The sequence below is a fragment of the Eubalaena glacialis genome, chromosome 4 (assembly GCF_028564815.1).
Source record: "Eubalaena glacialis isolate mEubGla1 chromosome 4, mEubGla1.1.hap2.+ XY, whole genome shotgun sequence".
In the NCBI taxonomy this organism is placed as follows: domain Eukaryota; kingdom Metazoa; phylum Chordata; class Mammalia; order Artiodactyla; family Balaenidae; genus Eubalaena; species Eubalaena glacialis.
This window is the reverse complement of record NC_083719.1, coordinates 53552287-53565344: the sequence shown is the minus strand read 5'-3', so window position 1 is coordinate 53565344 and position 13058 is coordinate 53552287. Positions and strand designations below refer to the sequence as shown.

Below are 13058 nucleotides of genomic sequence, written 5' to 3'. Positions count from 1 at the left end.
GTTACATGGGAACCCCAGGGAAACCGAGTATTTTTAGTTGAACAAATGACACAAACACAGTCAGTGAGGATGTGGAAATGTTCAGCAAGGGCCAGAGTAAACAAACATTATACAGCAGGTTGACTTTTATTTAAAGTGAATCAATACACCCAAACAAGTAGAAAGTGAATGGGGTGATCCATATTATTGATCTCTCACTAATACACTTTGACAAAATGAATACCAGGGATAATTACATCAGTCAGGCTCAGCAGATTCAGATGACTAAAAACAGAAAGGGAGGAGGAAAAACACTCTTATCTGGAAACTGATAACCGGGGCCATGATCTTTGGAAGGGCCTGAATTCCAGCATGGTACAAGAGCCTGTGGGGACTTCCATTGCATCCTCAAGACTTTCTGCTTATTATTTTCAAGGCAGCAGTCCTACTCATCACACCGAGGGGAGAAGGGATCAGGGGGCTCAAGACCGGCTCAAGCCTTAAGTGGCAAATAATTTTAGCACTAAGAAAGTGACTGACCTGTGCACAGAATCTCTCAAGAGTTATTATACCTTCTGACACGACCTGGCTTTATAAAGTGTTCCAGCAAAAGCCTCCTGCAGGGTTTATGAGTATGCAGCCCAGCTCTAGCCAGTGACAGAGAGTGAAGAATGAAAATTCGCCACTAGTGATAAAACCTAATGCAAAGAGTAGGGTTACCTGCCCTAATCATAGAGGCAAAGCTGTCAGGAGTCTTAACAGAGTATGGTTTTTATCTCCAAGTCGTAACAGGATGGATAGCTTCTGGGTTGAACTCTGGCTATGAATTATAGTCATTACAAGGGTCTCAGATGAGTTGCTGAAGTAGTAAAGACAACACTGTTGCTAAGGCAAGGGGACACCAGAAAGTCAATTTTCTGAAATCTCTGGCATGCCAGAACCATTAATTTACTAGCAATTTTGAGAGGACTACACCTTCAAAATCCCATAACAGTGTGAAAACAAATATACACACATTTGCCACGAGGAATACAGGAAACACATAGTTTTCTAAAGAGCTATACTGCTTTCTTAGATGCAGGATCATATGTAGACTTTTTGTAACTCATGATTAGATTAATTTACCAAATGAGAGACAAGAGTAGACCAAATTTACCACAGACACATTCACAATAAGTTGAAGTCAGGGAATTCATCAGCATTCGACTTGAATTTGAGAAATGTCACAATCAGATGTTTATGTAAAAAACTGACATTTTAGCCTAAATTATAGTCAAGGGAGACTACAATCATAGGCCACCAGGGATGCTGCCTCCAACAAATGCAAATGGTCCACAAAGACAAAATGGAGAAATTCAGGTGGACAAATCACAGAAGTAGTACAATGTTAAGATTTTAGTAAAATTTACCTGTCGTTTCTGTGACCACGATTGGAGTACAATTGAATCAAGTATGTTTTTTTTTAAAAAGAGAAGCAAAATAAGATGTTTGTAAATATCCAGATAAAAGGAATGAAAAGAAATAAATCACATGTTCTCTAGAAATAATTTTATACTATTGAAAATGTTAAAAGAAAATAATTCTAAAAACATGCTTATAAAGACATCTGACCATCAATTAAATGGACACAGGTTGGTTCTAGTTTATTTGCCTAATTATTAAAGACTTAACCCATTCCTGGACTTTCTATTTTAAACACCTCCAATTTTTAAATGGACTTGTTCAGTCCATTTAATAGCAATTATCAGAAACTAATCTCTGGAAAGAGTGAGGGACTCAATTTCCCCCACCATGATCTTGCTTTGTGATTCCTTAACTCTCCTTTCCCTCAGGTATCAATGAACATATTTCAGATGAATGAACAACTCCAAGAGGAGACATGTTCTTATTAGTTCTGAAGCATAAATTACATTTGCTTACTCTGGAAAACACACAACTAGAAAGATGTTTAAACAAGAATATGCTCAGTACTCTGTTCAGCCACGGACCAGAAATAAGTTATGTTTCATAAAGTTCCCTAAGTTGTCCGTGTCTATTTACTCAAATGGAGCACAAAGGACCATTGCATTTTCATTACCATGACAACCGCACGTCAGAAATTCCTATATATGCTATATACAGTGCTTAAGAGAGAGCATGCCCTTTTCTGAAGAAAGCTATCACACAAGTATAATTTGGATCCTACTAACAATGTTCTCTTTTCTTTGCAGCAGCTACCAGTAAAATGTTACCTGAAAACAAGAGTACATTCTTGCCAAAGCAACAAGGCTTTTTTGAAAAGATGCTTTTTTTGTGGGTGGAAATCTTAATGTTACACTAAATGAAAAAGTAAGAAGGGAAAAACATCTGATGGGAACACAGGATACAAAGAGATTGGCAAACAAAAGACAAAAACAAAGCCCCCCCAAAACCAAAAAACCCACATCATTTCAACACTAACCACAAAAAGTTAGATTAATACGGTATACAACAAAGGAAGAAAGAAAAGTCCCTATTACAACTGTATGAAGAGGAAGAAGATTTCTTTGTTTGTTACAGTCATCTGGTGTGAAACATTTTATGGTCTAGCTGATATTGGAACAAGGTGAACTATGCCAGTATAATGCAACCAGAGTAACTCTGCCCAACTCTGCTCAACAAGTGTCTCATGACCTGACCTCTCAGCAGGCAGGTCTGTTCCAGTAATTTGCTTACGGAAATATATTCTGAGATTTAACCTGATAAATAACAGCTAGACAGCTAGGAGACATCCACAACATTTATTCAGGGCTCTCTCTATATTTCTTTTTCTTATTTTTTAAAATTTTAAAATATTTATTTATTTATTTTTGGCTGCATTGGGTCTTTGTTGCTGTGTGCAGGTTTCTCATTGCGGTGGCTTCTCTTGTTGCGGAGCACGGGCTCTAGGCGCGTGGGCTTCAGTAATTGTGGCACGTGGGCTCAGTAGTTGTGGCTCGCAGGCTCTAGAGTGCAGGCTCAGTAGTTGTGGCGCACGCGCTTAGCTCGTGGATCTTCCCGGACCAGGGCTCGAACCCGTGTCCCCTGCATTGGCAGGCAGATTCTTAACCACTGCGCCACCAGGGAAGTGCCTCTCTCTACATTTCTAATGAAAGTGAAAGCAACTTATGTTACCTAAACCTCTACAACTTCTGGGGAAGGCAGAACAATATCATTACCTCCATCTTACCACCACGAAGGAATAAAACATTAAGTAACTCCACAATCAGATGGATTGTAAACCAGCATCATCACAGTGATTAGCAAATTACACAATATGTTTCCTTGCTCCAGACAAAATCTACTACACTATGATGCTCATTTTCATCCTTTTATTTTAACTCAATACTAAAAAACTAACTTGATAATTTTGCTCTCAAACACCTATTAGATAATATGGAAAGCAAGTGTGTGTCATCCTATTTCCCAGTCTGAAATTCAACGTTACAGGGGATGTCTACTGGGGGGTAAATTATCACGTTATAAGTAAGATTAGAAAAGATTAATAAGTCTGACCTTTATCCTCTCACCCAAGAATAATTTTTAAAATAGGACAATCTCTCTCCTCTGTTGGACTGAATATACAAAATGATAAAATGTGGGACTCCCCAAATGGCATTACTTCCTAAAGGCTCAGAAATGCATGCCAAATGGTAGGGAATGGAGACCCATGGAATTTCCATGTTTCTTGAATGAAAAATCAACTTTAAAATGGAAGAGAAAGATGCCTGATGTCAAATAAAAATAGGCCAATTTGAGTTTGCATAGCAAACACAGGGTTCTATTTACTTGAATAAAAGTTCAAAAAGATGATCACTCATGTCCTAATCTAAATTAATGCTTTTTGAAGAGTGTGGAGGGAGTTCCATCTGGAAATTCCTGCAAAATGAACCAGAGGTCTCCTGTGATAATCTTCTGTTACGGTTTATGGTTTATTTGCATGCCTAGGGGTTTGTGTATTTTTTTTTTTATAGCATAGAAACCAGATTCATCTGTCCTCCAGTCAGCCACTTAATTATTAGATTATCTTCATTTTTATAAATGAAGGATTTATTTATAAAAGACTGATTTCAGTCACGTTTAAATGCGGGCTATAATGAGATTTGTATTTTCTTTCTACTTGTAATTAAAGGCATTCCCTTTTTAAGAGAAATGTATTTTAAAGACTATTTTTTTTAAATCAGTTTTTATAAGATTTCCCTTTTCACTTAGAATGGTACCACCACAGTGAATTAATATTCACTGGGCAAACAAACACAGGCTTTGTGGGACCAGTTAATTGTCACATTTTCTTTATGGTGCTTAAAATGAGCACTGAAAGTATCAAAGTTGGAATTGGGGAAAATCGGGGTATCGGTCTCAGGAAGTTCCTTGGAGATCACATCTTAATTACTCTTGTGTACTCCCTATGGTGGAGGCCTGGTACACATAGGCATTTACCATATGGTGGGGAATGTGTGATTTTACAAGAGAATCTTAATTATCAGGAATTCCGAAAACGCTGCAAGCAGATCCTTTTCTCTGGATTTAGTTATATAAAATGCATTGAATGTTGACAAATGACAGTGAAGATGCTACAGGTTTTGCTCATTAGTAACACGTGTTAAATTTATTTTTTTAACCTACCTATGTGTCTTAATTAAATGATACTTTAATTCATTTCAAGGTATGATTAGGTCTCTGAAGAAAATTTAACAAATATCTAGGACAGGGACTTCCCTGGTGGTGCAGTGGTTAAGAATCCACCTGCCAGTGCAGGAGACACGGGTTCGATCCCTGGCAAGGAAGATCCCACATGCCACGGAGCAACTAAGCCCGTGTGCCACAACTACTGAGCCTGAGCTCTAGAGCCCGTGAGCCACAACTACTGAGCCCGCATGCCACAACTACTGAAGCCTGCGCGCCTAGAGCCCATGCTCCACAACAAGAGAGGCCACCGCAATGAGAAGCCCGTGCACCGCAATGAAGAGTAGCCCCCGCTCGCCACAACTAGAGAAAAGCCCACACGCAGCAACGAAGACCCAACGCAGCCAAAAAAATATATGTATATACACACACATATATATATATATAAACAAATATCTATGACATTCAGACCATAAAATGAATTCATTCTGAATATGCAGAAACCTAGCTAAAGGGGCAATTTTGTTTCCGTGTGTTTTTCCTGGGTGGAAGAAGGCAAGGTATATACATGTTGAGAGGGATGACGGAACCCAGGAAGGTGAAGATTTGAATGTGACAGGGTGAAGTACACTAATTCCACACACAGAACACAGAAGAGGTGGCTGTGTAGACTCCTCTGACTGGGAGAAATCACAGTAGAAGATCCAGAACTGAAAAGGTTTGATAATAGACCATATGCCCACTGTCCTCTGAGCAACAATACTTTCTCATGACTCACTGACCCAGATATGAGACATATAACTTTGATATTTGGTGTCCAATTCTAACTAAGATAGGAAGAGAAAACATAAAACATCCTCATGGCTTTACCTCAGGGAGATCACTAAATTGCTGGCTTGGTGCCCTCAAGGAAAGGCGTCTTAGAGTTTATACCTTGTGATCCCAAGTAACGTCATTTTTATTAAAAAAAAAAAAAAGGTATTTCAACAACAACAAAAACAATTGCACCAAGACATATAGGTGAATCAAGTCCTTATAATATAAGCTCAGATAACAGTAAAAATCTGTTGATCATCAAAAACATGTATGAGACACTGCACTGGGGATGGGAGAAAACGTGGAAATGGTTTTCTCCTGCCCTCAGTGAGAGCCCACCATCTAGGAATGACCAAGAGAGGTACATATAGCTCTAAAGGGTAGTGGAGGGAGTGGGGTGGGGGGATGGGATTCTCCACGTAACACTTCATTATTCTACTCACAAGAAGTCCTTACCTCCGTGCAAATGAAAAATGGGCAGAGGCACTGGGGGAGAAGTTTCTTGGACTATCTTGAGGGCTATTTCCTGTAGAGAGAAACAAGAAAAAACTTGACATCATGACTTTGTTTTTGTATCTTTATCTACATCCAAAACCTTCTTCTCTTTAGTAGTAAGTTTCTGTACACCTTCGTAAAATGTCCATCTCCTCAAAAAATGTTTTACTTTTACCTGGAGCAGAGACAGGGGGTCGGCTTCCAGCACAGCTTTCCAAGTGTGTAATATATGAATAAACAAACCTACATCACCAACCAGCATTTTTCCATATATTTAACAATCTAAATATTTCAGTCCTACAGAATAATGAATATACAAATGTCCGGGTTCCTACTTTTCCAGATGTTAACATTTCCAACAGCAGGATGGATGGAGAAGTATATGCTTCAATTGGGAGGGTGAGGCTTTCCATTTTAAGGAGGCAGTCTTGATATTTTTATTTACAGAAACCGAAATAAAATTCTGAGTTCTCAAAAATGAATCCTCATATTTCAAAGTACATATTTTAAAGGGAGAAATGTCAGAACAAGTCATAAAATACTGGGGAGAACCCAACAGTTCAGACCTATTCCTCAAATGATCCAGCTCTATCTCAGCATGGCCTAGTGGCCCAGCAGGACTAACCCTTATCAGTATTTTCTTCAATAGTCTCTCTGCTCCTAAGCAGCTGGGTGGTGACTGGCCAGGCAGCCTTTAAAAGCCACGGTCACACAGAGGCTGGCAGAGGGTGTCCTCCCCAAGTCCTCTGGATGCAGGTGGAGCATGGGTTGCTTACTGTCAAGTGGCAGCTCCTGGGGGACTCGCTACTTTCCCCATCAGAACATGTAACCTGCTACTGATCACTGAGAAAGCTTGGCAGGCAGCAGGTGAGGGGAGGTTCAGGGCACTCCAGACCACCCTGCTTCCCTCTGCATGTTTAATTAGGTTGGCAGAATTTCCTGAGGACCGGATGGGACTGTAGCTGGTGTAAATAAGGAGGTTAGGAAAGGCGGCAAACTAATCCTGTATGTTCTTGAAACACACAAAATAAATCAAGAAGACATGTTTAAACCTTAACAACAAGCCAGTTGCCACATTACTGATTTCTTACAGGAAGTGACAATTGTAATTAGGGTTAAGGAATACAAGACGGCACCTTCAAGTCAGTACCTAGCTATAAAGGTAAACAATTTATTACCTGTGTGCAAAAAGAATAGATTAACGCATTAAAGTGGATAATTTCAGTGTTACCTTGAGGACTTCTGGACTGGCTACACCTCTACCGAAATTTTTCAATTAAAGTTGCAGATTTTATAGTGATGGCATCAACAGATGCCATTAAGTTTATGACAGACAGCACAATTAAAGCCATTTAACTGGGAAGCGCTGAAAAGCCCATTTCTTTAAGGACAGAGAATCAAGAAGCATTTTCCCCCTGCAGCAATGAAATTTATCATGCCTTTGCATCTGTTGTTCCTTGGGCCCCTGGAGAAATGGATTCTGCATTTGCCATCCAGTAATGCGGGACTCTTTGTGTCCATTTATCTACACAGCTAAATTAAGTTCTTTGAACTTTTCCCAACAGCCTTCATTCCCCCTGCCCCCCTCCCCAATTTAGTTTGTGCATCACTCTTCATATTCCTTAAAAGGTCTTGATTTCAAGATGGCTAGAAATCTTGTTTCTAAAGGGAAACAAATCAAATGCCAGAAATCTCCATGTCGATTTTGTTTTTATTTGGGGAAAAAAACGTTTGCTTTGCTCACACCCCACATAGAGCAAACTACCAGTAAATTATGAGGAGAAACAAAACAATTGATTGAAGCCAAGGCATTTTGAGAACAATCCCTGCTACCCTATTCACTGAGAATAAATAATAAGGCCAGTGAAACTTGGCACCAAATTCTTAGCCCTGTGTTCTTTGTAAAGAGAACACTATATCTGGAGATTTTATGAGATGAACCAGAACTAGAGAGAACTTGTTAAATGTTTTTAAGACTCTGAAGGAGGGAGAGACAAGGAATTATCTTAAAAACCTTTTCACTTTTAGAGATTTTTAAGGAGTGGTCCCCCAGGAAGCTGTGTAACATCTTATGCTACATGGCGGACCATCACTTTGAGGATGAATGGGCAGAGATAGAGATAGAGAGGTAGGCTAATTTAACTCTGCTCTTTAAACAAACAAACAAACAAAAAATCCAGGGCTACCATTAACCATTTCTCGTCTTTGGGTTTTGCCTTCCTATTCTATGCTGCCTTTCCAGGCACTTCCATTAACAATGTTCCTCAACTCCAAGCTATAGAGCCATTCCTATTATCTTACTAACCACAGATCTTTCTTCTTGTTTCATGTCCGACTGAAGAGCTAGTTGAAATGCAAATACACGCCCCCACATTATCACAAAGGCCCTTAAGTGCAATGGGATATTGGAGAAAATGAAGATGGCATGAACTAGACTGATAATTCCTTAAGGACAAGAGACTATAGCTTAATGTGAGGTCAGTTCAGCAAGCTGGAGATAAAGAGAAGGAATGGAAGGACTTCAGGAAGGGGACAGAATCAACCCAAACACAGTGGGGCAATGCAGTGGAGACAGGCTCTCTACAAGCAGGGGATTCAGACTGGTAAAGCCAATGAGTTGTGAACTACATGTATTGGTACTACCTAGTGGAAGGCCTTAAGAGATGTTTGGATGCAAGAGAGATGCTAGAGATTTTAAGCTGGCATGAGTATGCCGAGTGGACAGATGTGTTGCCGAGGAGAAGGAGCTAGATTAGGACATGGAAAGCCAATAGAAAGGATATTCTGGTGAGCAAACCAAGGGTAATTGGTGATGGATTAGAAATACGTTATGAAAAAGATTACAGACTAAAAGTGACTGAGGCTTCCAATGTGAGTAGACTGTCCCATTAACAGGGAACTTTCAGAGAGAAGTGGGGCGGTAGTAATAGTAGAAGAAAAGGGTAGATGAGTATTCTAGACATTTTTGTCATTTGTTACAGAAAATTCCTCTGTTTTCCTTAGGGAGAAATTAGAAGATTAGCAGATTAAATAGGCAGAAGTCAATCTTTGAGGTCTTTGTTCTTATTTGAAATAAAAATTGATTTCTATGTTGTCTCTTAAGTCTTAGGGGTACTATTTTGTTATACAAAACAACACTAATTTAGAACAGATTGAATTATAAAGCACACCTTATATAGTCTTAACTTAGAGATGAGGACCGGACTGTTGTGGATACACACAGCACTTCCCCAGGACAAGAAAGTAAGATGGATTGAAACCAGAGTCCTATACTTGACCTTCACTGCTCACAGCGCTGCTCTCTGAATTCATCCACCCATCTGCAAAGCAATACCTGAGAGATGCTCAAACGAAAACTGGTGCCAGTTAATTCTCTGCCCATATGTGCAGTACTTGCTTATAACTCAAATCCAGCTGTTCCCAGGGATTTGCTGGCTCTTGGATGTTTGAGTGCCATGACACTTTATAGACTACTGTTTCTGACCTGGTAAAGGTAACCTTAGTAGTGGTCAGGCGTTGAATAGGTAATTAACTCCAGGATCCCCAGGGGCAACTAGCATTGCTAATACACAGGCAGTACATCAAAACAGTACTTTACCTAACGGAGCTACACAGGGTGCCTCATTTTAGAGGCAGTTATTGTTAAGAAAGTGATTTCCAGATTAATTAAATTGTTTGATTGCTTTGTAATTAGGGTGGAGAAGTCCTGTGTCTTTACCATAGAGAAACAAGCTGCAAATCTTTTTAGAAGGCATATGCTATACCCACTATAGATTATTAATGTGCTTTTAATAGCTGTCTGTTCGCAAAATGATAGTTTCTGGTTGCCTTGATTTTCTATCAGGACTTGAGGGATCCAAGAATTAATGATAATTGCCATTTGAAACTCCTGGTAGATCAAAAGAGTAAGCCCCCACTTGAATCCTTGTTATCATTACTTGGTGATCGGCTTAAATGAGTTGTGACTTCTTTACACCATAACAACCAGCGCTGTGTTTCTTAATCGTTCTGTAGGAGATTCTCAGCGACGAAATGACACTGCTGAAAAACCTTAAGTCCAAACTTCACAGGACCAAACCTAGGACCCCCTCACAAGATGTTATGGCAGCAGATAAAGGGGGCAATGGAACAGTTATGCAGGGACCTCAAGCTGAGTGGACTTTGAAAAATAACAGTTCAATTTCACATGAGAAGCTTAAGTCTATGCTACCAGATCCAGCAGACGCCAGAGGAGAGTTAGAAATCCTCCTTTCACTTAGCTGTCTCAGAAACTGGCTCCTCTCCAGATATAACTGCAGAATATTAATTAAACCTGGGCAGCTGTTTAGACTCTAAGTGGACAGACAGAAACCTTGATTGGCCTTCGGTGGCATTCTCTCAGGGTAAGCTGTGAAGTGTTCACAGCAGACCAATAAATAGACTTATGCCTGGGTTTTCAAGTAAAGAGAGAATTATGCACAATAAGTCAAGCCTTTCTTAAAATCTGGCCTCTCTGAACCTCTTTTGGTTTTCCCATCCCTGCCATATTCGTCCTTCTTACCCAGTACCACTACTCACTGTCATCTGATTAATTCATTCAACAAATATTTATCAATAAATAAATGGTGTGATTTGATTTGCATTTTAGAAAGAGCGCTCTAGCTGTTCTGTGGCCGATGGGCTCTAAGCAGGCACAAATGGAAGCAGGGAGATCAGTAAGGAGGCTACCAGCATAGACAAGGTAAGAGATGATGGTGGTTTGGACAGGATGGGAGTAGATCTCAGGTATGTTCTGGTTGTAGAGCCAACAGGATTTACTGAAATACTGGACTGAGTGGAAGTATGGGGGAAAGAACAAAATATTGCCATTTGCAACAACATGGATGGACCTGGAGGGTATTATGCTGAGTGAAGTAAGTCAGACAAATACTATATGATACCACTTATATGTGGATTCTAAAAAGTAATACAAATGAATTTATATATGAAACGAAACAGACTCACAGATATACAAGACAAACTTATGGTTACCCAAGGGGAGAGGGAGGGGAGGAGGGACAAATTTGGTGTATGAGATTAACAAACTACTATATATAAAACAGATAAGTAACAAAGGATTTACTGTATAACACAGAGGATTATACCCAGTATCTTGTAATAGCCTATAATGTAATATAATCTGTAAAAACAAACAAGCAAACAAACAAAAAAACCAAAGCACTATGCCATATGCCTGAAACACAATCTTGTAAATCAACTATACTTAATTTAAAAAATGCGAAAAGCCCCTGAAAATCTGGGTGAGATTTATGCTCTTTTATTTACAGAGGCACCACCTCAAATAATTTTAAATATATTAAAATGTACTTATGTTCCATATTATATGCAATCACATGTAACAATGTTACACTTCTTAGATGTAGCATTTATATTACTCAATTAAACATTGAAAAGTTCTATTATAGTTTTTTATTGTACTTGAGAGCAAATAACATTTTTCCAGCTCACATTATTCAGTACCTAACAGATTTAATAGCCCTATCTGTTTGATATAGCCAAACTAGAAAACAGTGCTAGTTAAAGGTTTGCAGAGAAGGAAAATTCTATAGGCTAACTAGTGAAGTTTGAGGAATGATAATTTCAATCATTCTATATCATGTCACCATAGGTAAAACGGAATGAAGTATAATGACAGGTATACTGTATTTCATTTCTCTCTTCTTCTCACTAACTTATAATTCTAAATGCTGGTGAGGGATAAATTTTGGTTATACATGTAGACACACAAAAAGCGTATTTTGAATTCTCAGTGCCTAAGCTAGTCCCTGTTACACAGTAAACTAGAAATGTATTTTTTTCTAATTCATCAATTATGTATTAAGTTCTTTTTATATACAGAGCTTTGAGTTACCTGCTAGAATAGATTAAATAGGTAAACAAGACCCAAAGAGCTAAAAATCTACTGACAGAAGATCTGTACATCACCAACTCTAGACTCATCTTGTGAAACCAATTCTGGATCCTTATTCATGTGAAAAAGAAATTTTCTTATATCAAAGCCCTTAAATGTGTCAAAATTACTCACTAAAAACAAACTCTCAATGATGATACCACACAGAATGTACTATGTCACCACAGACACTTAAAAAATGGACATGCCCTGCTTTCTGAGGAATGACTGATGAGCTTATAGGGTGGAAAACATGTAGGGAGTAAGAGAGATATCCAATAACAGGTCAATTTCTATGTCATAAGACTCTCACAGATGCCTATTGCCTCCATTTCATGAAGCCATTCCTCTGAAATTTGTGTAGTGTATTTGAAATGCTGTGTCATTGACACGAATCTCTTGGAGATGTGTTATAATGAGTTCTTGGGAATGTTTTAGCTTTTCATTGACCCCTCCTTATTACTCTGAATTGATGTCATATCTCAAGGTGATCCCAAGTAAAGACTGGTGAATGTCAAGAGTGATGAAGAAAGTTGATTTTTAGTTGTATGTTTTCCTCCCATCTACAGTAATTCATCTTCCCAGCAATAGAGAAGAGATTACTTTTAGCCTTTGTTTAAATTTACTGAGAAGCGTCTGTAAGGTCAAGGTAGGGGAGGTAAGAACATAGCTACTGTAACAGATATCCCTAAGTTTCATGCGGTTTTATGAAATGTGATGCATTCTATTAATCTTAGATAATTAATTAGTCTCTGAATGTGGATAAAAGACTGAGTTAAAGAATGTAATCTAAGGTGTGCATATTTTTTTTCCTATCTTACATGAAGGGATTTCAATTCTTTAACATAATTAGATACAAAGAATTTCCATTTTTACCTAGAAGAGGGATGGACAATATCAGGAAATTGGTTCCTCTCAGACTGTTTGCTTCAGTTGCTGAGTAATTTCTAGTCAAAGAGGCAGTATTCAAATGAAATGCTGCACATCCATATAACTTGCTAAAAGTAATCTGAATGTATTCTCTATTATAAATCTCCTCCTTTCAGCTGCCCTTAAAAATATAAATACTAAATTTAAGGTGGTCCTACTTAACAAAATGGTACTCACACCGGTCAGAATGGCCATCATCAAAAAATCTAGAAACAATAAATGCTGGAGAGGGTGTGGAGAAAAGGGAACACTCTTGCACTGTTGGTGGGAATGTAAATTGATACAG

At 38.7% G+C, this 13058-nt stretch overlaps 1 protein-coding gene across 7 annotated transcripts in view; it reads right to left on the bottom strand.

Moving 5' to 3' along the window:
- Window positions 1–13058, bottom strand: part of MAST4 (microtubule associated serine/threonine kinase family member 4) — a 563146-nt gene that overhangs the window by 68099 nt on the left and 481989 nt on the right. For all 7 annotated transcript variants that reach the window (XM_061189315.1, XM_061189320.1, XM_061189316.1 and 4 more), the window contains one exon: window positions 5875–5944. In XM_061189315.1, the coding sequence (XP_061045298.1) occupies window positions 5875–5944 (70 nt within the window). The remainder of the gene's footprint in view (window positions 1–5874; window positions 5945–13058) is intronic.